General features: G+C 38.8%; 1 protein-coding gene across 4 annotated transcripts in view; it reads left to right on the forward strand.

Annotated features, from left to right (window-relative positions):
- The first annotated feature begins 3,972 nt into the window (after window positions 1-3,972).
- The window catches only part of pid1 (phosphotyrosine interaction domain containing 1), a 51,128-nt gene continuing 28,770 nt past the window's right edge, over window positions 3,973-26,330 (forward strand). For 2 of the 4 annotated variants that reach the window (XR_013817228.1, XM_079825687.1), the window contains exon 1: window positions 4,495-4,570. Coding sequence is in view for 2 of the 4 variants with exons in the window: in XM_079825687.1 (XP_079681813.1) it covers window positions 4,535-4,570 (36 nt within the window). In the remaining 2 variants the exon portion in view is untranslated. Of the gene's footprint in view, window positions 4,278-4,494; window positions 4,571-19,453; window positions 19,482-26,330 lie in introns of those variants that run through there. The other 2 variants (XM_079825688.1, XM_079825689.1) reach the window with 2 other exon arrangements.

The following is a 26,330-nucleotide window of genomic DNA, read 5'->3' on the forward strand; positions in this document are numbered from 1 at the left end:
TGTGTGATACCTCCAAAATCCAAACACACGACTGAAATCAAATGTTTAGTGACACATCACACATTCCTAGGACAGACCCTCAGTCACCGCTCAGAAACCAAATACAAACTTTAGAAAATATAAAGGAAGAAACATTGATTAAGTCCTATTGATTAAGCAAAATCATAACTGGAAAGAATCATTAAAAAAAGTATTATAATAAAATAGAAAGATAAATATTGATTAACCCAGTGAGCATTTGATGTCAATTTAACATCAATATGACAGCAAACATTGATGTCAAAATTACGTCACGAAATAGGTCTAGAATGAAAGTCATATTGACGTCAATGTGTTGATGTCAATGTGATGTCAAGGTGCCAGCTGGGAAGGCTTTGATTATGAATTTAATTCATAGGTATATTGAAGCGGCAGTGGATTTCAGAATCCAACCTTTCAGGCGAATGAAGTCTGGTTTCACATTAGTGTCACACAAACCACTGTAGCTCTGGTCCAGAGACACAATAGCACAGAGCGGATCATATGATCGAGTCGGACGCATTTGAATTCTGCACAGAATGCTGTATTTTAAAGCGATATGGAGGATAGGAGTAGAAACAGTTAGAGTTTAGGAGGAAACTGCAGCTTTACAGAGCTCAACGGCTCTGGCAGAGCTGTGATATAAACGCTATTAGCTATTTTAAAAAGGGGAGGAGCAATTCAATATGTCCCGCCCTGTCCTCCTGTTTAGTCAATAGTTCGAAATTAAAGGAGCTGTATGTAGGACTGTGGCCAAAACTGGTACTGCAATCACTTTCAAATGACTGTAGAGCGGTGTCTCCCCCCCCCCCCCCTCCCCTGACTCGAGGTTGCCAGCTAGGCTGCAGGATCCAGCAGGAACGCAGGCTGCTACAAGGAGCTTTCAATGGCAAGTGACGAGTCGTACACAGTAAGTTTTTTTTCTTTCTGTTAAATATGGTTATGCTTCAAGAGCGATGTTTTGTGAAGTAATTATGACTCGCAAAAATGAATGGCGATTAGCTAAATATAATTGTAAATATGAACGATCGTATGTGACAGTACATTCCCACATGAAAAAATACTATAGTAAAATTACAGCAAAGCTAAATAACATTAGCAATGGTCATACAGGTCCACTTGCAGCATGTTTTGTCCACTATACAGTATATGCGAAGATCGAATGAGGAATAATTTTTACAGAGGTAACGTTAGGCTACTGTCTCAAATACGTTTTCACATTGCCATAATAGGCGTGCTAATGTTGTTTTCCTCAGCGTCCCAGCATAATGACAGAGAAACGGGCTCTGATAATGCATTACTAATGTTAGCAATGACGACTCGCCGTTTTTATTTACCAAACAATTCCTTAACGTTACCTTTTCAATTCAATGACCCACCTCCTCCATCTGCGCTAACCTAACGTTACTTTGCACGAACATCCATAACTTTGTTCGACTGTCATGAATATTTGAAATGTCCATTTACATTAAGTACAAGTTAGCCAAACATAGATGAACCTTACCTGTCCAGGAGAAAATTAGCAACGTTGGCATCAGTCTTCAAATTATTCTCCGTTTTCAGCCGTCTCCATCTTTCAAAGGCATCTCTTATACAAATCCTTGTTTTATTTCAGACACTGTCACAACGTTTTTCTGATTCTTAACGAGGTCGTTTAGGTTTCGTAAAGTTAGAGATTGTTTATCCAAAAAGTTTGTAGCTGCAGCTGTGTTAACTAGAGCAGAGCTGGCAACCCGAATGCAGAAACACTACTGACTTCGTGATTGGTAGATAGGTGGAGGGTGGGGCTTCAGGCATGACACAACATGTCAACATCAACATCAGTTGAGGGCTGCAACTTCACTTTTAAAATGACAATATCTTGGCCGGGCAACCGTTGTCAGTGATATAAGTATTTGAAATTAACATGATTTCTTAATGTCTAGTGACATATCAGGGCCATTTTATGATTAATTGAAATACATTTCTTACATACAGTTCCTTTAAGTCAACTCATTGAATAATGCTGTGCGTTTCAAGGCACTTCAGTGGGACTTTAATTTGTGCGTTCAGCTCGTCAGCGACTACTACAGGTGTCCAAGTACATCCCACACAGTATCAAAATACTGGCAAATAATAATATTAAATATGGCTAATAAAACAATGCCTTGTGACAACTTTTGTGGATTGAAATGCAAATAAAGTCTGCATCAAACGGATATTGGCATAATCTTTTCTACTCTATTGTGTAAACGACTTCTTGCATGAAAAAAAATGCTAAGCGGGCCTTAAAGCCACAATATGTAATTGTTCGCCGCTAGTGGTCTCTTATTCAAAACAAAGGCCTAGCTTGATGACGCCTGGATTTTGCGGAGCTTTTATTCTGCCACAGACGAGCGCTTCCCCTAGGGCTGCCACTAACGACTATTTTTATATCGATTAATCTATCGACTAATTTATCGATTAATCTATCGACTAATTTATCACAATCATTTTCAACAATTTTACTTAAAAACATTTAATTTAACTTGCAACATTGGCATTCAGTAGTGTTCTATAAGTATAAATGTAAACAAGCCCTTGACAAAATGTAAAACTAAAAGAGTAAAAATGTAAAAAAGGTACACATTTGTAAACCAACATAAAAAAAGAGAATATCAGCAAATACGTTTTATATAGAATAGCGTTGTCACGATACCAAAATTATGACTTTGATTCGATACCAGACAAAATACCTCAATACCGATACTGAATCCATACCATGGCAAAAAAACAGTAAAAGCAATTGAATAATATGACAGAACTTACTATTCATTGTTTTAGGGTTAAAAAACCCTAAAAACTCACTTAACTGGCATCTTCCTGCCCTGCTTCACACAGAATATGAGGTCCGGCCCTTTAAGAGCTAGCTGCACGGACCAAATTCATTGTAACACCCGATTTCTCATTCAACTCTGTATATGTTCACTAAAGACATATTCGACTGTGTTTACCCGAATACTTGCATTTTTACATATTTTTTACCATTCAAACCCAATAATCCGCAAAACTGGCATCGCGATCTGTCTGAGGGAAAGGCGTGTGCGCGTGCGCCGCTGCAGCCATGGTACGGCCGCGAAGATCCGCGACTATTACGCAGGAATGAGAAAGTAGTTCCTAGCCATATAGGTGTAGAAAATCGCAACTTTTCATTTTCAGTTAGTCTTAGCACACGGTGTAACTGTAGAAGAGTCAAGTTTTAAATAGGAAAAATATTGAAAGTGTCTTTGGTCATTTTTGGAATGAGATGCTAATGGACTGATCAGAATCAATGATGTATGCTAAGCTATGCTAAAAGTGCTACCGCCAAATACAAAGATCGGCTGAATGGATTCAAAAACGGTAAAACTCAACTATTTAACTCTAGGGGACTTGTAAAATGAGCCTATTTTCAAAAAAAGTGGAGTGTTCCTTTAAACATTCTTGGAAACATTTGGGATAAAGTAGGCCTACACAGTAACACTGTTCTATTGGTCTTTGGATATTTTAATCCAAAAAAATCTTACATATTGTGCCTTTAATTTGTCCATAGGGAATTGATTGGATGGTTGTTTGCTATTGCTGATTAATTTGAGTGACAGGTTGTCCAGTCATCAAGAGGGAAGATTACTGTAATGTCCCTCCCTGTTGCTATCACTCTTACAAGTATATGTTCGTAGAGCCATACATGATGATGCCAGTAGACGTTGATATCCGATAACTTTCTAACTTTATTTACATCTCTCATTTTCCGGTCACATACCGGTGACTCACTCACGTCACGTACACTGTGCGTGTGTGCGTCGACGTCTGACGTCATAACATAATAAATGAAATGCTTATACGTTACAATTACGAGGGCACGTGCATTTAAAAAAATTATGTGCATATTTTTGCATATTCCATAAAAAATAATGCTCAAGTTTGATTTGGTGACTTTAGCGCCCTCTGCCGGTCACAGTCTGAATAACAACAGCAGTCGAGTCGAGAGAGGGGGCGGAGGACACAGAGGGACAGAGAAAAAGGGGGAGAGAAAGAAAGAAAAGAGCCTGTGCGTGTTTTCGCAGGCGGAGTTTCGTTCTTGTGCACCGTTGGAATTCACCGTATCTGTATTTTTTTCCTCGGTGTTGCTGGAGGAGACAGAAGGAGCGAGAAAGCGCCGCCAGCGAGCAGATGTTATAGCTGGACTATCCTTGTTTCCAGCCTGACAATCGAGCGTATCATCTACTAAAATGTGGCAGCCTGCGTCGGAGCGATTGCAGGTAAGACTGGACGTCTAATTACTGTAAAAAACGCTTTTGTTATCTGTCGTTCATTTTGGAGCCACCGCGGCGTGCAGGCCAACCAATGGGCACACGAGCTTTTCATTCAGCAAACCTCATCCAGCCTCCATTTATCTGATAAAATGCTACACTGTGGCTCTTCAACTTTTCCTCCCGCGAAGCTCAGGTCTGGACTGCAGCTGGGAGCCTGGTCGCAAAATACAGCTGAAGTTGTACAGTTCTTTCCGAACCATATCATGCCGTTCCAGACCCAAGGCCATTTCACACCATTGGTGAGTCTGTTTGCAGTCTCCGAAACGGCTTTGTTGTGCTGGAACTTACTGTGCTTCTGAGATTCCTCAGGATGCGTTCACACAGGACGCGTTCTTCCGGTGGCGTTTGCTCGTTTTTAAGCACCAGGGGCCCCGCGAGCATGGAAGACCAGGGGCCAGTTGCATAAACACAGCCACTGTGTTAATACTGTGTCTTAAGAACTAGTGTGACCAACTAATCTGTCTTACTTTTGGGATTCAAACGAGACCAATCTATCTCTTTATGTAACAGACATAAAAAGTTATGACCAGTCTTAAAGAAAACAGTTGAGGACTTGCTTGTAATGCTAGAAGCAGTTTATGCAACTGGCCATTGGAAATATCAAGTAGTTTTAAAATTGTGATTTCCAGGCCTGGAGAAGTTGTAGGAATTAATAAAATGTGTAAAAGTCATGGAAAGTCAGAACGATTACAATTCCCTGCCGAAAAGCCAAAGCTGGTTTAAGCCGGTCTCCCAGTCTGGGTGTTTCAAGCCGGTGATCTTCTGGTCTTCCAGCCTAAAGTGCCCATAACCCCTATACAACCAGCAAATCAGCTTAAAGGGATAGTTGGCACAAAAAATCACTCTCAAATTGTTTCAAACCTGTATTACTTGTGCTGAACACAATAGAATATATTTTGAAGATTATGGGTAACCAAACATGCCCATGGCCCCATTGACTTTCACAGTATTGAAGTCAATTTGGGCCTGTTTGGTTACCCATAATCTTCAAAATATCTTCCTATATGTTACCTAGTCTGGTTTAGGCCTTTTTTCCAGAAGGGAAATCCAGTTTAAGATGTCTGGTTTATGGTCTATTAACTGGTCAATTGCAGCAACACTCTAGCTACCAGCTGGCCTTACTAGCTTAACATGTTCAAGATGGTCTTTGAAGCATGGGAGCTGGTCAGCCAACTAATGACCAGCTTCAACTAGCTAATAACCATGGACCAGCAAGAAACCTACCATTTTCCACAACACAGCTACTGGCTTAGACAACTTTAAAGTCCATGGAAATGAGTATAAATGGTGTGGGAATCCTGAAGTCGTGACATGGACTTTGGTTAACGCTTAACATCGTACGTCGTTTTTTAGTCGGCGTGTCAAGTAAAACAGTTCAAGATGCCTGCGTTCAGTACCATTCCATCTAGCTGTTTCTGAACGGCACCTCAAACCGGGTTTATACATGCAGCACATCTGTTGACAAGCTGTGGGTCTTGGTTTTTTTGCAGCGTAACCGTGCAGGTGAGCGACACTGGCGTCTGGTTCTTGTGGCTAATATTTCTCCAAGCATTCGGATTCATCCAGTTACAGGTCCAGCAGTTACCTGTAAATCTCCTTTAAATAAAAACGAAAAGTTCACGGCAAGTATTTTTATCTCCTGGGGTGCTGGGCTTCACGTCTCCACTGTTTGTAATATTATCCAGATGTGCAGCGGGACAGACTATGCCAGATGAACTTGCACAATCTTTCCTCGCGGAGTTTGGCATGGCGACACTGATTAAATAGCATAGTAAACTCGTTTGAAAGCTGCCTTGACTGATTTGATCTACAAAATGTGCTGTTGTGCATTGCAAAATAGTTGTATTGAACCACTATCAACGATTTAAAACCAGCAAGATTTTTTTAATCTACCACATTTCTGTGCAAAGTGGGTTCAAGATTAAAATTGAAACAATCAAGTAGATTATAACCGTATTTAATAAGCTTAAGTTTGTTAGTCAGAATGGTTGTTAGTTATAAACAATAGGGTATTTCACTAACTTTTCACATGATTTAAACCAGTCTGTTCTTTATTAGACCACAATCCATGACCTAAATCCATTCAAGTCCCTGTTTTGAGTTAATCACCGTTAAAACTTCAAACAGTGAGTATTTCAGGAGTATGCTGTCAGTGGACAACCTTATCGTCATAAATGAATCTCAGTGTTGAAAGCATACAAGGGGCCATTTCTAATGCTTTCTTACTGTACAGTTGAAAGGATCACACTATGTGCATGTGCAATGCATTTAAAATTAAAGGGGTCATGACATTGTTTTTTTTATTTTTATTATTTAAATATGTTCCTTGAGGTTCACTTATAATTAGGGTTGGGTATCGTTTGGGTGTTTTTCGATACCGGTGCCAAAACGATACTTTTAAAACGGTACCGGTGCCTGAACCGATACTTAAAAAAATAAATAAAAAAAAGTAGAGCTGTAATCTCTAGGGTTGGGTACCGAAATCCGGTTCCAATATGGCATCGGTACTTATATAACCGGTATGTACCGGACCGAATCAGAACGCAGATTTCGGTTCCTCATTTCGGTGCCAAAATTCAAACGTGCTTTCGCGCTTTGGCTGAGCCAGAGACAGACGCTCAGCGCTGGTCACATCACAACTCATGACAACTATTCAGTGTTTTCAACGACATCTCATGACAACTATTCAGTGTTTTCAACGACATCATGTTTATTTCAGGTTTCAGACATTTAAATGCTCATAAGTACTAGCAAAAAACACACACTGATGTCTATGAAAGCGGCAATGACAATCCTTTCAGGCGGTTATAATTTGACTAACGTTACGTGTTTTATTCACATCAGATAAATGCACATTATATAGTAACTCTATAGTTTACTCTATTCTTCTTCCAGTTCACTGGTCACTTACTTTCATGTATTTCGTGAGACGAGAATGAACTCAAGTGTTGTAAATCCGACAGATCCGATTCTGAGGCGCAAACTAACATGGCGCCGCCCATTGCGCTTTATAGATCAACTAACACACATTCACTCACACATTTGAACATCAGATAGTTCGTGACACAGTTAAGAAGTTTGTGAATATTTTGAATAAAAAGAAAAAACGAAATAAACCCGATACAGCTGAGCTGTCAGCGCTATTGCGGCTGCTGTGTGTCATGTGAGAAACATGACGCGTCGCCATGGAAACATTAAGGCGATGCGTTCAAAAATATTTAGCAAGAGAATATGATCATATTTCAAAATAAAGCTGAAGCTCGAAGCTGGTTTGTAGCAGAGCAAGAATACAGACGACTGCTGTTATTACTGTAACTGTAATTTAGAGTTATATTAGGCTTGTTGTAGTTGGGTGGCTTAGGTTTTACTGTGAATTTGTAAATATGTCAATTATAATTTGTAAATAAGTAAATTGTGTTTTGTATTTATTTATATTCATACATTTAAGTATACATTAAACTTTTAATAAATGGTTCAATTTAAATAATAAATACATAAATAAAAAGCCATTTAATGTCATCCACCTCGTTTGGTGGCCTTTTAAATAAAAAAAAAGTATCGGTTCAGGCACCGTTTAGGCACCGGAACCGTTTTAAAAGTATCGGTTTGGCACCGGAATCGAAAAAAACCCAAACGATACCCAACCCTAGTAATCTCCCAGTCGATTAGTCGATTATTAGTCAATACGTTCTGGCTCGACCAAAATTCTGATTGGTCGATTTTTTTTGCCGCGTTCATTCAATTAGTTTTGCTGCGTTCATTTTATCAGTTTTGCCGCGCCGCGTTCATTTCATCAGGTGGAAAGCACTAATTGCTAATGGGGGTGTTTTGAGAGCACCCCTGTTTCACAGGTAACAGTCTGTCTTCAGAACACCCCCATTGTTTTCACTTCTTTTGGATTAGCCCAACCCACTGGCGAAGAGAAGTCTCTCGCGGGTCCTTTGTTTTTCATTCCCGCTGGCTCAAATGCACATCCATAGCGGTAAACTTGAGGAACGCCCATCAACATACACATGAGGGGAAGCGTCACAACACCGCGCTAAGTGGATCTGTACTGTCAGTTTTGCCGCGTTCATTTCATCAGTTTTGCCGAGCCACGTTCATTTCATTAGTTTTGCTGCGTTCATTTCATCAGTTTTGCCGCGCCGCGTTCATTTCATCAGGTGGAAAGCACTAATTGCTAATGGGGGTGTTTTCAGAGCACCCCTGTTTCACTGGTAACAGTCTGCCTTCAGAACACCCCCATTGTTTTCACTTCTTTTGGATTAGCCCAACCCACTGGAGAAGAGAGACAGATTGAAGAAGGCTAGTTTTCTTGTATATTATTTATTTAATTGTGAGAGCGTTTTTTCTGCTCTTGATCTGGCTTGTTTAATAAATATTCCTTTTTTATTAAAGTGGACGTGCCTTTTGTGTTTAAGAGTAAAAGCTTTAAGTTAATAGTCTATTCGTGTCTCAGCCGCGAAGCTGAGCTCCTAACGTTATATGTTCGAGCTACACAGAGCGGCTGAAATGATACTGTCTGTCAGTTATTATAATACATACAAAAACAATTGTCTAAATTATGTTGCACATTCCTCAAAAGTTCTTGTGATGATATCTAGTTGACAACACATAGTACTATATTTTCGGAAGTCATAGGCTATGATATTGCGCAGGTGCACGTGATGCAACGCTGTAAGAGCCGACAGACTCGTGTGTCAGACTCATTTCAGTGCAAAATAATCAGCTCAAAAACGATTTAATATTCTGCAAATAGCCTACTAGTTTTTAATGTTTATTTATAATTAATTTAGGCAGACAACAAGGCTACCAAGTACTGCGCACAGTGCGCAGCTTATTCATTTAACGTTTTTTTTCCTAACGTCATTTTAGTCGATTTTTAGTCGAAAATTTCAGGACTTCAGTCGACCAAGATTTTCTTTGGTTGATTACAGCCCTAAAAAAAAGCCACAAAACAAGGTGGATGAGATTTAAGAATGGCTTCTTATTGATTTTTTTTTATTTATTATTTAAATTTAAAACTTTATTACAAGTTTAAAGTATACTTAAATATAAATAAAAACAAATTCACAGTAAAACCTAACCCAACTACAACAGGCCTAATTTAACACTAAATAACAGTTACAGTAATAACAGCACCGTCTGTATTCTTGGTATGCTACAAACCACCTTCAAGCTTCAGCTTTATTTTGCAGAAATATGACCATATTCTCTGGCTAAATATTTTTTAGAACGCATCGCCTTATTGTTTCCATGGTGACGCGTCATGCTTCTCACATGACACATGCTGTATGACAGCTCAGCTGTATCAGGTTTATTCAGCTTTTTTTTTTAATTCAAAATATCCACAAACTTGCTAACTATGTCATGAACTGTCTGAAATTTGGATTTTCCGAATAGAGTTGATCTATACTGCTCGATGGGCGGCGCCATGTTAGTTTGCACCTCAGAGAATCGGATCTGTCAGATTTACATCACGTAAATTAATTCACGTCTGTCGAAATACATGAAAGTGCACTCAAAAAAATTACTCTTTGAATGAACATAAAAAAATCATTGAAAGTATTTCCACATGATTAACTTGCTTTGTTTCAGCATTATGCAATTGTTATTCCAATTTAATGTACTTAGGTTGGGTCAACTTAATTTATTAAGGTTGATTCAACTTATTTACTATGGTTAGCCACAGCTTAATTTAATAGTGTCAGCCCAACTAATTTGCAATGTTTTGAACCGACTTTATTATTTAAGATTGTATTGGCTAGCCAGAATATGGTTTTGTTACATCCATGGCATGCCCATATTAGATTTTTATTATTAAAACAAACTTTAATAGTCATTAGTAGGTTCTCACCCCAAGCACATGCTCTACACTTCACCACAATGGTAACCTCCAAAAACACTAACATAAACACAAACTTTTAAATACCAACATAACAAAACATTAAGCTTTAAAAAGTCTGCATTAAAAAATGCATCAAATTGCACTTTATTTAAACATTTACTCTCCGAATTCAGCCCCTTTGCAAAGCATGATGGGAAGTGAAAGTCTTATTTCTTTGGGTTACTTGATTGAAACATGTTATTTCAAAATGAAAACATCAAGTTATGTCAAAGAGTAACGGTTTTTAGTCAGTTTAACATGAATCAAATACATTTGAACCTGAAACCTAATATAATGGTGTTTAATCAAGATGAATTGCTTAAATAAAGTGAACAGCATCATAAAATAATTTTTTTGAGTGTGAGTGAGCGCTGAACTGGGAGAAGAATAGAGTAAACTATATACTTACTAATGTGTATCTGATATGAATAAAACATGTAGTCAAGTTATAACTGTCTGAAAGGATTGTTTTTTCCGCTTCCATAGACAATGAGCATTTAAATGTCTGAAACCTAAAATAAACATTATGTGGTTTAAAACACTAAATAGTTGTAAAACTATGTGACAAGAGCTGAGCATGTCTGTCTCTGGCTCGGCGTCAGCCAAAGCCTGAAAGCACATTTGAATTTAAGTGGCACCGAAATGAGGCACCGAAATCTGCATTCTGATTCGGTCCGGTACATACCGGTTATATTGGCACCAGGTTTCGGTACCCAACCCTACTTGTATGACAATTATTTTCAACCCTTATTCTGACTCTCTGTGTGAAATGATCAGTTTTTAAGGGGCGGCTCCTTTAAGGCTTGTCAATAAATTCCCACTTTTATGATTGGCATACCGAATACCGGTCTTTAGTTTTGTTATGATATGAATTTTGATGATACCGCAATACCGGTGTATGTCGCTTAAACAACGTTCGGAACGCGGCGCACCGCATCACTGTTTGAGAGGGGTCCCGTTTCACTGTTGCACTGTAGTGAGGACACTGCTGAGATCGCTTTACAGCCTATTATAACAGCGGACAATTCAAACAACATGCATGAGAGCGGTCTCCGCGCGATGAGATTACCAACGCTCACCACATGGATCATATCAGATACAGACCAAAGTTTTTTTATGGACATATTTCATATACTATAGTGCTGTAAACATGAACCAGCAGCGTGTTTACGCACATCGTTCACTTATTCTTCAAATGAAATATATATATATGCAAACAAGGACACTGATACTACAGCCGCACGTCTGATCACGACCACAGTGACAAAATGGATTATTCTGATACACGGAAGACAATGATGTTAGTTAATGGACTGACAATTCAAAGAAGAATGGGCAAAAAAGTAACTGCTTTATTCTTTCTGTGTTAAACTGACGTGTGTCGTTTGTTCAGAGACTGTAGTGCTTTAAGTCAGTCCCTCCAGAAAAACGCGATTATGCGATCGCGTGATTTAACGCATAATCAGCCAAAGTCCGCATATTCATGCGGGGGCCGCATTTTTTCAAATACGCCGCACTTTCGCCGCATAAATTGCCTATTTCCGCGTGCAAAATATGCGGGGCTATCATGATTTCATAATCCCCGCATTTTCGTTGCAAAAAAAGTCATATATATTAGCAGAAAGTTGAAACATTTTCGTTTACTTCACACAAGAGCCGCCATTTCCGCCTATTGCCATGGGAACGTTTTGAAGTGACGTGATTACCCGACGCGAACGTCATCGAAAAGCTTCAAACCCCGTGGAGAAACCATAGATACCGGTGAAACCATGATGAAGCACAAACTCCTATTGGCCAACAAAAATAACAGCAAAAGAGCAAAGCAGTTTCCCTGTGTGCTGACTGATTTCAAAACACAGCATCATGAAGCTTTGAAGCGTTATGAATCAATGAGTCGATTCAGCGGTTTGAAGCGTTATGAATCAATGAGTTGATTCAGCGGTTTGAAGCGTTATGAATCAATGAGTCGATTCAGCGGGTTGGATCGCCAAAGTCACGTATTTCAGCAGTTTGACACGCGATCCGAATCATGAATCGACTCGATGATTCATAGCATCATGATGCTGTGTTTTGAAATCAGTCATCACTATATAAGTCGTTATTTAGTTTTTTTTGCACACAATACTATTATCGTCGCTTCATAAAGTTAATGTAGAACCACTGTAGTGAGATGGACTTTGTAACGACGTCTTTAGTAGGCTACCTTTTATGGGTCTTGAGAGTGTACATTGTGCCAATGGAGGCCTTTCTGAGCCATCGGAATTCAACTAAAATATCTTAATTTGTGTCCAACAACATAAAGGGAAGTCATTAATGACAGAATTTTCATTTTTAGGTGAACTAACCCTTTAAGAGATTGCACTTTGTGCATTGGAAGCACTCAAATGTCTGTTTTGTATAGCGACATCTGTAAAACAGGAAGTTATTTATACATTTTTTCAGAAGTTGTAGCATATTCCTTTTGTAAAGCTACTGAACTTGATTGACTAAATGTTTTGTAAATTTTTCTGGAAGGACTGTTAAGTGTATTGAAAATATCCTTAGACCTTTTAAATGTTCTTCTGCGTTTCTCCCTCGTTTTGGCAGTTTGTTGTTATATAGTGTTAGATTTTTAAAATCAACTGTTTTTTTTCTCTCTCTGTGGTCATATTTTAATGTGTCTGTAATGAGTGTGTTGCATGTGTTTTATTGGTGGTTGTCTCCCCACAGCATCTTTTGTGGGGCTTTACAAACCTGTTTTAATTCTAGTGTGGAATTTTTCTACAATATTCACTCGTCAAGACGGTAAAATAGGGCATTCTCGTCAATCTACTGCAGTTTTTACTCTCTCAATCAGTAGAAAATGTGGTTAACACCCTGTCATGCATAGGGGAAAAAAATACCATCATATACCGCGAAACCGATATAATTTAGAAAAATACAGTGATATAAATTTTTGGTCATACCGCCCAGCACTAGGCTAACGTCATTACATAGGAAACCTTATCAACGCACACTCGTTATTGCACAAGAGTCAGTTTTTGACAATATTATCCATATAAAACCGTAATTTACAGACAAAGCATTATGAAATGATTTACTTACGGTTTGTGTTTCTCGCCATTACACTGAAGATTCTTTCACTCTTCCATTTGTCCTGTTTATTTGGCAGACTCAAGCGTGTGGAGTATGTCAGAAACCGAATGCGCATCTACTGTATCGAGTGTAGACAGCATCACGCCGCATTCACACGGGGCTTCAGCGTCAACGCTTGACAAAGGGCGTGGCTGAAGCTTGGTGCTGACGCGACCGTCATAGTGACAACAGCTAATCACATTACTTGCCGCTTGGACCACAACAAAACACAAAAAAAGCGCCTTTTTTGACAGCTAGTCTGTGAGACTAATTTGTGTATGAAAACTGATCACTTTAATATTTGATTCCTCATTTGGCTGGGGGATAGCGCCTATTTGAACCACACATGATATGATATGCTGCCTGTCATTCAATGATAAGCAGAGTACACGGACGGAATACAAGCATGATACAGATTCTCCAACCGTCTCTGCCGCCTCCTTCCAGTCCTGGTCTCTCCAGTTTGTGTCCCGGTATGTAAATAATGATTGGTAGTAAAGGACCGGGTGATTACCCACCGCAATTATTAGCTTTTCCTCCATTTTAGATCGTTCTTTACTCTTCATTCACTCTTCATTCACCGGTGTTTTAAACGAACGCGATTGGCTAGCGTCTGCTCTAGGATATTTGCATAGGGTGATCTGATTGGATGACGCCTGCGTTGGCGCTTGAAAAGTTGAGAAATCTTCAACTTTTGCCGCTTGCAACGCGAGTGAAGCACCGCGACGGAACCCACAATTCAGTTCGGCAACGCATGACGTCACCCATTCAAAGTAAACGAGAAGCGTTGACGCCGACGCCCCGTGTGAATGCGGCGTCAGTGATTATAATGGGTTCTATTGGCTTTTGATGCAACACATCCAGTGTAGGCAGCGACTGAATGCCAGTGGGCGGGGCCTATCGTGTGATGATGTATAACTATTTATCGATGTCTTGCTCTGGAGGCAGGCATATGCAAATTAATTTGCCTGTGTGATGTCACAAATCCCTCAATTACCCCTTTTTCACCAGAATGAACCGGGTGCTAGTTCAGAGCCAGTGCTAGTGCCGGTTTGGAGTTGGTTCGACAGACGAGCCTTCTAAGAACCAGTTTGCCTTTCCACGGGCTAGAGAGCCGCCACAGAGCCAGGCCTTTCGTCACTGTATACGTCTCGTCTTTCTCAGCAACGCTAGCAAGGCCGCAGGAAACACAAACACACCAGGCGTGTTCGAGATGCATTGGCGCTGCGAAGACCGATCAGCGTATGACATCAAAATACAGCATGAGCGATTCAAAAGCATTTGAATCATATGCTCTCGGTGTATTTTGATATCATACAGCGATCGGATCGGCATCAAAACAGCGAATCCAACACAATCGTGTAGCTCGCCCTAATTTGTATAGACGGAGAATATAATCAAGCAGCTATTAGCTCGATTAGCTGCTATTTAAAAAAATGTCAGTCACAAGTTTGTTTGTTTGTGTTGGTCTTGTTGGTCACGGTAACCCCGCCCCTGACTCAAGCGGTTCTTACTTCTAGACCAGCAATGTTTTAGCTAGGGCTGCTCGATTATGGAAAAAATCATAATCACGATTATTTTGGTCAATATTGAAATCACGATTATGTAACACGATTATTTCACATGACTTTGGGAATGTGTTGTATTTATTAAAAATACACCTTTCAACAATTCAATTGAAATTGTAACATTTGTTGTACTTTTTGAACTATTAAAATAAATAATATAACATATATTCAAATCAAAGTATAAAAGTATTCACGTAAAAATGATAATCACAAATAAATAAGATCAACAATATGGTTCGGCTAGATATGCTTTTCAGGTACGTCTAACATTAGTTTTCAGGTACAGAAATGTCTCAAATGTAAAATAACATTGCATATTTGAGTGCATAAATTAAAGATGAATCCTATTAAACTTACAAAAGCTATTCAATCCGGATCGGATATGCGTCGTCTTTATCGACTGTATAAAGTTCACTTAAGGCATATACAGACTATGTCTGCTAGAATACTCATCAAGATGGACATGTTGACATACGTTTTGTGTGAGTTTGTCCGTTCAAGAGCAAGACTTGAAAGAGAACTCAATATTTGCGCGCTGAGAGACGTGTGCGCGCTCTCGGATGAGGGCACAGAGATACATTTCCTCACTGCGCGCGCGGCTTCTCATTCGCGTCTTCTGGCACTAAACCCGGGTGATGACGGTGAAAACGACTGGTCATATTCAAACATACTGCAGTACTCGCATGCATTGAACAAAGTTTACAAAGAGAATTATTTGAAAAATATGAGGGGAAAAAAGGACGTTTACACGGCACCCCTGCTCTCGTCAGTTTTTGTTTCTTTATTAGATTGTCATAGGTCACTCTGTTTAATTTTCAAGTGGATAAACAAATTCGTGGTGTTTCCTTGCGTTGCAGCCACTACTTGTAGAAAATCTTGCACGTAGCATGTTTCTGCTCGTCATCTGATTCCTCGAAGCCAAACTGTTCCCAGACAACGGAGTTGGTTTTGCCTTTTTTGCTCACCAAACGCTGCTGTAACTGCCCTCCTTCTGCCATCTTTACTCGCGCCGAGTTTTTAAATTCCAGCGGATGATATGCACACGAGACTCCCGATCTGAGAAAGTTTGTGGCTTCGGGAGGGGCGGATGAGCGCGTGCACGTTTCATTCAGAACGCAAGGCAAAATAATCGTTTTTTCTCGATTGTACTATTTTGGTGATCGTTGGGAGGCAAAATCGAAATCGAAATCGAAATTCGATTAATTGCACAGCCCTAGTTTTAGCGCTACTTAAGAACCACTTTTCCTGGTTCAGAGCTGGTGCTTTGGGTGTGGAAAGACAAAGAACCGGTTTGAAACTTGGCTCTGGCTCCAAACCAGCACCAGCACTGCCTCAGTGGAAAAGGGGTTAATATCCAAACAATCCATTTTTGGTGCTTGATTTAATAAATGCTTTGTTTATAATGAGGAGGATGTTTTAAGCTATGAAACTTGCAGGATGTTTTAATAGTACAAAGACCTCTTATATGTTAAAAGATCATGGCACATTTTATTTGAATACCATTCAGCTCTTCAAAATCATTGAAAGTACTTAACATTGTATTTGGGTTAGGGTAACCGTTAAAGGTTCTCATCATTTCCTGTCTAAACTAAGAAAAGTACAAAATAAAACATTTTAGACTTATGCTGTTATAATCGTATATGCTACTATTTACATTTAAAGATGCAATGCAAGTCCGTGTAACAGCACTATAAATGCATAGTAATACTTTTTAAGATAAGTACATTAGTTGTAACTTTGTGTTCAAAATGAACTAAATTTAAAGAAACACGCCACAATTTTTGAAAATAGGCTCATTTTCCAACTCCCCTAGAGTCATACAGTTGAGTTTTACCGTTTTTAAACGGTAAATGAGTTTTACTCTTTTATAATCTCATAAAAAATGGCTTTAGTAGGATTCAGTGTATTCCATGGGATGTCTTTAGAGCATTACATTATGGAGATTTGAATCCAATGGGATTATACCATCAAACACTGCAATCAGATCTCATCATGTAACAATAGGATCTCATAATAGCCAAAGTATGAGAAGCGATATCTTGGCCATAGTTGAAGAATACATTAGCATTAAGAGTTTTGTCATTTTACAGCACTAAACCCTTGGATCTCAACAGGCCCTTTCAAAGACCAGCCTCAAGATCCATTTGTTTCTTTAGTAGACCCTTGTGGTTCAGTGACTTTGTGCAGACCGAGTCGTACTGGTGTTTTCACACTTTGTGAAAATTTGAAATAAGACAGAGCATGTTCTCAGTTGGATCTGAGAAGGAATGTAGTAAGTGTGGTTTAGTACTCTGATGAATGTTTATTAAAGGAATATTCAGAGTTTAATAAAAGTTGAAGTGATATGAAAAATATGTAATTAATCACTCACCCATATGTCGTTCCAAACCTCTAAGACTTTCGTTCATCTTCAGAACACAAATGAACATCTTTTTGATGAAATCTGAGCGATTTCTGTGCCTTCATTGACAGCTACACAACTGACACTTTGGTGCTTCAAAAAGTTCATGAAAGGATCATAAAACTAATCCATATGAATGGTGGTTTAGATCAAATTTTCTGAAGAGACTCGATCACTTTATATGATGAACAGATCGAATTAAGGCTTTTATTCACGTATTAACATTCTTCAACATACACATCAGCTGTGGTAAACAGAAGCTCAAGCATATTCTCTTGATGTGCAAGAACCAATGAGGTTCATTCTCGTGTTACGCAGCACGTTTGAGCTTCAGCAAGAACCAATGAGGTTCATTCAATCTTTATATATGAATAAAAGCCTAAATTCAATCTGTTCTGTTCATCATATAAAATGATCGAGTCTCTTTTTTTTGGACTGAACCACTCAAATCATACGTATTAGTTTTATATATATATATATATATATATATATATATATTTTTAGCATAAAACTGTCAGTTTCATAGCTGTCAATGGAGGGACAGAAAGTTCTTGCCATTTTTATAACTATTTTAGGGCTTACAATTGACTATAATATTAAAATAGTTAGTTAGTGTGTTTTTTTTTAAACTCATTATTTTATGTTTGCTGATTCAATTCATTCGTACATCACTGTATCCTTACCTTTTGCCCTTTTTTTCTTTTTTTGAAAGTCGTGATTTTTTTGGCAAATAAATATTCCCCAAATGGATTTATCTAAAAATGTATGGAATCCAAAATATTCTTGGTTCAATACAAGTTAAACTCAATCAACTTGGGGGGGCTTCCAGTCAAACAGGACATTTCCTCTATTTATGTGTGTGTGTGAGTGATATTTGTTTTGAGGCAAACGCATACTTTAGATCACTCCTACATTGCTGTCTAAAATAATACAGAATGTTCTGACCGGTGTAATCTCAGCCTTGCACACAAACACATTCTTAGCACCACAGATCAGGGCATCGGTTCTCCGGAGCGGAGGCTTTCACTGTGATTTGATTTGAGCTCAGTACTTTCCCAACAGTGATCCCAAAGACGACCCAGGGATGGTACACTTATACCAACGCCACCCTAGTGCTGACCAGTGGCCTGATGTTGTAGTTAACAAAGGGATTTCATAGATTTTTGGACAATGCAAATAAATAAGATCTATTTCTCGAGCCCTCCGCACACACAAACACTCGTGTACACAACGATTCCTTCGCAACGCACTTTTCTCAGAATGCAATGAAGCACTCTCAGTGTCCGCTGCATGGTAACCATGACTACCAGCAGGCTCTCTCTTTGTGGCGTTTCCATGGTAACGGGCATCGCTGTGTTGATGGCGATGCTCAGTCTCATTCTCTTCTCTCCCTTTCTGTGATGTGGAACCGTTCTGGTGTATTCTGTGTTTACGGTCCTGAAGCTCAAATTGGGCTCCAGATCTGTCCTTTATGATCATTTTTTGCATTCTTAACAACTGCAAGATGACCCCACTCCAAAAAAAAAAAAAAACATTTACTGGCTCTCATGTCGTTCCAAACCCACATGACTTTATTTTTCTGCAGAACACAAAAAGAGAAAAATCTGAAGGCTGTTTTCTATGCTATTCAAGCTTTCAACTAAGCTTCAAAAAGGTTGCAGAAACACAATTTAAGAGATTGATTTGACTTGTTATGGTATATATAATGTTTTTTTTTTTTTTTTAATCATATGATTGCTTTAAATGAGGACCAGACTTAAAGGGATAGTTCACCCAAAAATGAAACTTAGTGCATCATTTACTCAACCTCAAGTTGTTCCAAACCTGCATGAATTTCTTTCTTCTGCTAAACACAATAGAAGATATTTTGAGGAATATGGGTTGCCAAACAGTTGACGGGCCCCATTGACTTCCATAGTATTTTTTTATTTCCATACTATGGAGGTTTGGTTACCCATATTCTTCAAAATATCTTTTTTGTGTTCAGCAGAAGGAAGAAATTCATGCTGGTTTGGAACAACTTGAGGGTGAGTAAATGATGACATGATTTAAATCTTTAGGTGAACTATCCCTTTAAATGTTAAAAGCTGTTATTCAGTTATAAACTTCTGCTCCAGTGAGATGTGAACATGTGAGACTGGCTCGTGTCAGTGAGTCAGTGAGCTGAACACGACAGGCGGGTGAGTAAACGCTGACAAAATTTCCATTTTGTTTTTTGTTTTAGATTTTTCAAGTGAATTTGGCTGCCTAAGCCAGAATTACAATCATGTCGCAATGCCTTAAACTGCAGAAATTATGCCCACATTGCAAATTATGCCAACATTGATTTATTTTATCTCTTAAATGAAATGTTCTATTTGTTGCAACAGATGCAAGAAGTTCTTCTTTCCCTTCCATACATCTACTTAGTCATCATTATTTTCTGTTAACACTTAAATTTCATTTCCCTCTTGGTCAAAGTGTTTCTCTTCTGTCTTTGTCAAGAGAGAAGCCAAAACAATATTTCCATATTTTCTACATTTATTGAAAGCAAAATTGGAATAAAATGTCATGTCCCGTGACAATTTGGTTCACATTAGCTGCCGAGGGCATCACTAGACATCCAGGGCTTACTTCTAAATTATATTGGAAAGCTAATTATTGCAAGTGCAAATAGTTATTTTTTCAGGACTTCTAAAAATACTACTACTACTCCTACTACAGGGAGTGCAGAATTATTAGGCACGTTGATTTTCTGATCATATTTTTTTTCCAGGCACATTTGACCAATTCCAAACCACAGTAATCCTAATAACTACTATTGATTTAGTATTTAATAATGTATAAGTGATATATAATTGTTCATGAAGGCTGGAAATGAAAAACACCTTATATTCAGGTGTGCAGAATTATTAGGCATGTTTTCTTTTACAGATAAATTGAGCCAAAAAAGAGATTTAACTCAGACTGAAAAGTCAAAAAGTATTAAATGCCCATGAGAAGGATGCAATACTAATGCAATACTAGACATTGCAGTTAAGGCATGACCATTGGACAGTGAAATGCTCGTTGGGTCAGCAGGATCTGACAAAAACAGGTGGTGAAGAAAAGACACCTGTTAACTGCAAAAGAATTAAGAATTAAGGTGAAGAATTAAGGGTGAAACCATCAGGAACCCTTTAGTCTCCAGCGCCACCATTTTCCAAAGCTGCAACCTACCTGGAGTCTCCAGAAGTGCAAGGTGTCAGGATCTCAGAGACTTCAGTTAGGAAAAGAATCCTAAAAAAATGACCCCCACTAAATAAGAATCACAAGCTGAAGTGTTGGAAAATACATGAAGGTTTTTTTATAGGCTTTATGGACAGATAGGTTGAGAGTGACTCTTGAAGGACCAGCACCACATCCTCTAGTACCACTGTTTGAAGAATTCATCTTCCAGAATCTGGCAGTATGTTTTGGGAGTTCATTTTAGTCCATCCTGAAGTCCGTTTTGCAGAGATGGACTAAAAATGAACTCCCAAAACGTACTGCTAGATTCTGGAAGATGAATTCTTCAAACAGTGGTACTAGAGGATGTGGTGCTGGTCCTTCAAGAGTCACTCTCAACCTATCTGTCCATAAAGCCTATTAAAAAACCTTCATCATGTATTTTACAACACTTCAGCTTATGATTCTTATTTAGTGGGGGTCATTTTTTAGGATTCTTTACCTAACTGAAGTCTCTGAGATCCTGACACCTTCACTTCTGGAGACTCCAGGTAGGTTGCAGCTTTGGAAAATGGTGGCGCTGGAGACTAAAGGGTTCCTGATGGTTTCACCCTTAATTCTTCACCTTAATTCTTAATTATTTTGCAGTTAACAGGTGTCTTTTCTTCACCACCTGTTTTTGTCAAATCCTGCTGACCCAACGAGCATTTCACTGTCCAATGGTCATGCCTTAACTGCAATGTCTAGTATTGCATTAGTATTGCATCCTTCTCATGGGCATTTAATACTTTTTGACTTTTTAGTCTGAGTTAAATCTCTTTTTTGGCTCAATTTATCTGTAAAAGAAAACATGCCTAATAATTCTGCACACCTAAGGTGTGCTAATAAATAAGGTGATTTTCATTTCCAGCCTTCATGAACAATTATATATAACTTATACATTATTAAATACTAAATCAATAGTAGTTATTAGGATTACTGTGGTTTGGAATTGGTCAAATGTGCCTGGAAAAAAAATATGATCAGAAAATCAACGTGCCTAATAATTCTGCACTCCCTGTATACTACTATAAAATACTACTTATACTCCAGGGGATATGTGCAAAAATTGAGGTGATATGTTCACTTTTTCATAAAAGTACAGTTTGGGGCCCTGAACATTTCCAGAAATGGAGCAAAAATGCATTGTGTCAGCCATGGCGACCATTTTACTTTCCGCCAAAACCAAATGATGTATTTTGTATCATATTTCATGAATCAAACATAATAACACAGAAAAGGTAATGTCTACCCCAAGCAGTTTCTCTTGAAGCCAATACGGAAGTGACTTAAACTGCATTTCATCGACTGGCCACTAGGGACAGGCTCCAGAAGGGAGCAGAATCTCATTGCGCTCCATGTTAAACTGCCCAACTTTACAGCAGAAAAACACATGTTTACAGTCTGGGACAAATTGTGGTTTTGGTCTCTATGGCTAATTTTGCCCTTCATGACAAATGTGAGGGGGGTGAATTTCTTTTATAACTCATTCGTTTACATTATATAAAGCTCTGCATAATTAGGGCGTGGTCACTTTGAGTGACAGGTGGATTGTCGTTTGTCTGCTGTCTGTCAGTCATCACGTCACCTCAGCTCCAGCCACGTCCCGACTCTTTGCCCATTTTCTATTATCCGGGAGTGACGGGCTGCCAAGATAGCAACGGCCAGCTCGACCCTACTTTACGCTTCAAAACTGCTCTTCAGAATCATATGGGTGACGTCACGTCCATATTTTTTTTACAGTCAATGGTCTACTCCTATGTTTTGATGGTCAAGGATTACAATGATACCATATACAACATTGTAAACTATTCAGGTGGATAGTTAATGGTGCATTCAGTGACCTGAGAAGGAAATCACAGGATCTGAGAACCTAGGCTAGACTTTATAATAGCATGTCTGTTGGGTAGAGTTTTTAAAGCTTGATCTTTTTGTTCATTAACCCCTGACAATACAGTGAATGTAAAAAGTAGAATATTCAATATGACCTTAGAAACATAGCTTAAAAAGTATGTATAATCAACTCATGCAGGTGCTGTCCTGTCTCAGATAGCTTGTCAGAGCTACTTTGATTTTTGACTCTAAATTTACTTAAACAATCAGTTCTATCCGGAAACGACGCCCCATTTAGCTGCTAATTCTCTGTCCCAGTACAAAATTGCTTGTAGAAATTTCCATCCCACCTTGTTCCAGTGTTTGTCCTTATAAGTGAACTGAATGAACCCACCCTCAAAGTTAAAAAGCTACAGTCCTTCTGTAGTTTGTTCGCATGGAGAGCAGAGATTTGGGTTTGGCATTTGTATGAAGTATGTGTTTTTGGGTGTTCTTTTAAAGGATTAATTGAGAACTGCAGAACAATATGGCCTTATTCTGTTACAATGCAGAGTTTCCAAGAATATCATTTGGTTTCAGTGTGAGTGTGTTTAGTGAGTTTAGGATAAACCACAGACATGTCTGTCTGTCGTTAGCTTCTCTATAGTGTCTGGCAGGACTGTCCTACGGGGTTCACAGAGAGCTTATGCCGGGGTATGTGAGTTTGCGCAATTGCACCTGAAAAATACGTGAAAGTGAATATGTTTACAGTTATCCAATGTATATTTTATTAGTGTGTGTGCGCGCGAGAGAGAGAGAGAGAGAGAGAGAGAGGTTGGTTTAACTGTCTCTTTGCGTCAATGCTACTTGACATTGATTGGTGTTTTTAGGAAGGTGGGTGGGGTCAGCATTGCCTTTGAGGTTTTCCGCTGCCATTGGCATCTTCCCACGCCATTTTTGTTGGTCTTTTGTATCCAGTGGCATCCACCAATGGCAGCACGGGACCTCCTACGTGTCTGTCCTGACTTGGCCCTGGCAGGTCCATGTGAAACCCAACACAGACCCTCATAAAGTTATATGCACACCCCGACAGGCACCCACACTGGAACTTACGAGCTTTGTCTGGACACACTCTCATTCTTAGCAACCCAACATTGGCGTATACCATCTCTGTGTGAAAGTCGGCTTTCAAATGGGCCAATAAATCGCCTTTGGAGAGCAACTCGCATTCTTCGAATCACTTGCAAAGTTTTGTTGGGCACATTTATTTTGAGCCAATCTCCTGAGCTGTAAATGAGCTGCAGGGAAATGACAATGCGGATTGGCTGATGGCACCACAAAAATACCAAGACAAAATAATACAATGGGAAAGTAGGGCGGCTTTACACATCCAGTTTTATTTCAAATCGACTAGTCATGGGTTACCTAAACAAGTAGTCGACTAATCTGTCTTGTTTAAAGGAACCAGATTAGACACATTAACGTGTAACAATATTGTATGAATAGAAGGAAGGTGGGTGGGACATGCAATATATTAAAAGAAAGAACAGAGCCTCTGCTTTTAAACAAACTGTTTAATTCTAGCTTCATGCTTTTTTTTTTTTTAATTAACATTTTCATAAATAAAAGGCAATTTTTTTAGAAAATCACGTCTTTGTCAAAGATTATGCCTGGATGGGATTCAGAACGATGATTAAAACACAGATGGAGTAGATGGGATCCATCAACACCCCTAAAGCTTCACAGTCATATAGCTTATCTTGGGTCGACATTTCATTCAGTAACATTAGGCCGTTTTGATTTATATGCTGATGATCACGTTATTTTACATATGCATTTGCTTACATATGCTATCTCTTGTTTCTGCTTCTTCTTTTGATCAGGAGATTCAGTACTCTTTTACATCAGTGAAAACACAAAGCCGGAAAATGTTGTCAATGGCGGGGAAAGGGTAAAATATTTTATATATCGTGAATGACTAGATGGCCATTAAAACTTAAAGGTTTCTAAAACAAGTTTGGACCAAACAGTTAAACAAAGTTTGAAAACATTGGCTAAATAATTGTCAGGATGGCTACAAATGTCCCTGAAGATGAGTGGAGACGGCAAACTCGTTGCTTTGTAGTTCAGTTGTGGAAGTCATTAAGTCGAGGTTTTTGGCGGCGGAACAGTGTTTTGAATTGTTGCAGATATTGGCAGGCATTGTGAAGACTCTTGCATTTAACTCAAAATATTCCTTTAAGGGAAAAGACTCTGTTTATGTGATTCTGACCTATATTTTTGGGTCCAAATTGCTGAGGAATGTCGCCAGAAGTCAGCTAAATCTGTGTGCGTATGAAATATGAGGCTTGTCAGATGTAATCAAGCTGATAGCCGCCAGAGATCTGCCTGAACCGTTTCCATTGTCTCGCTGCCTCACTAACTCACTCCAGCTCTCTCATGTTTTTCTCTTTCTGTCTCTCTGTGTGAGTGATATATGAATGACCAGAGACTCTCCTGGTCTTGTTAAACCCATCATTGTAACACAGACCCACGAACAGCCGTAGAATGTGTTAAACACTGACATGGTTAGGTCCGTCTCTCACCCACACACAACAGGAAGGGCACACACATTTATACTTAGTACACTACTCTGTCATTTAGTTCAGATCTGATTAGTTAATCTACGTCACTTTATTGAATGCACAAATAAATGATCTGCATAATTTGAATTTGTACATGTGTGTTTGTTTGCTGTAGACCTCACAGAAGTTAAATTCCCTCTTAATTATCTACATTTACATTCTTAACAGACACTTAGTCTTCGAAACTACTTTCAACAACTTCTATTATGACTGGTAACCTCTACTTATTCAACTTAATTGACACATTTACCAAGGTAAAGCTAAACAATGTTGTTTTTTCCGCTGTAGTATTTTTTTTTTTTTTTTGCTCTGTTTTTCTTTTTTTATTCATTTACTTTTTAATTAAGTTGAAAACTTTTTTTGATGTTTTTATTAATACGTTTTACTTTAAAACAAAATTTGGCAACCCTTTTTTCACACTAGAGAATTTGTTGTGGACCTCTGTCCATTTGGCACTTGTACACTTGTTAGCACTCAAGTTGATGAAGCAAATGTGCCAAATAATGGAATCAAACTTGGATTCGGACAACTTGATTCCCAACCTTGTTCCCAAAGGCCCCACATCAGTACACATTTTGGATATCTCTCTTATTTTGGTCCTGAAGTCACTACTGATGAACCACTGAAAACAATCTATTGTATTTGATTAGGTAGGCTACTTTTGGGCAGGATCATGTTTTAGGAACCACTAGCTTAATTGTCAGGGTGGCACTGTTCTGCGTATGAGACACTAAAGATTGTTTGGAGACAACAAACTCAGGGCATTAGTGGTTCCGGTGTGGAAGTCATGAAGTGAAGCTCATTGGGCCAAGATCAGTGTTTTGAATCGATTTGTAGCAGATATTGGCAGGCATTGTGAAGACCTCAGCAGAGAGATAATGTAAAAAACATTTTGGAGGTTCAAAATAAGTCTAGCGACAGCATTTTTGTATGCTGGGAGATTTCTGCTGGGAGGGTTTAGGGGGCGATTTCAGATTCGGCCTATGTCTTTCTAAAAAAAAAAATGTAATTAACTTTTAAAAGTACTAGGGGTGTAACGGTAAACAAAAAGGTCGCTTTATTTCAATAATCCACTTTAGACATTCTACTAACTGTAACTTTGCAACTACATGTCAACTAACTCTCATTAGGTAATTGGTTGACTGTTGACTGTAAGGTTAGGGTTCGGGTTAAAAGAATAAGTTGACATGTAGTTGCAATTACTTTGGGCCCTGTCCCAAATGGCACAATTCATATGCACTCTTGGGGTGTGTCTCAATCAGCTCCCTAGTTCATTAGTCAGGGCACTGATCAGGACATAAGTCAATGGGCTGGCTCCCTAATCAGTGCCCTGAACTAGGGAGCTGATTGAGACGCACCCTTGGTCTT

The sequence above is a fragment of the Gobio gobio genome (genome assembly GCF_949357685.1).
Source record: "Gobio gobio genome assembly, chromosome: 9".
Classification (NCBI taxonomy): domain Eukaryota; kingdom Metazoa; phylum Chordata; class Actinopteri; order Cypriniformes; family Gobionidae; genus Gobio; species Gobio gobio.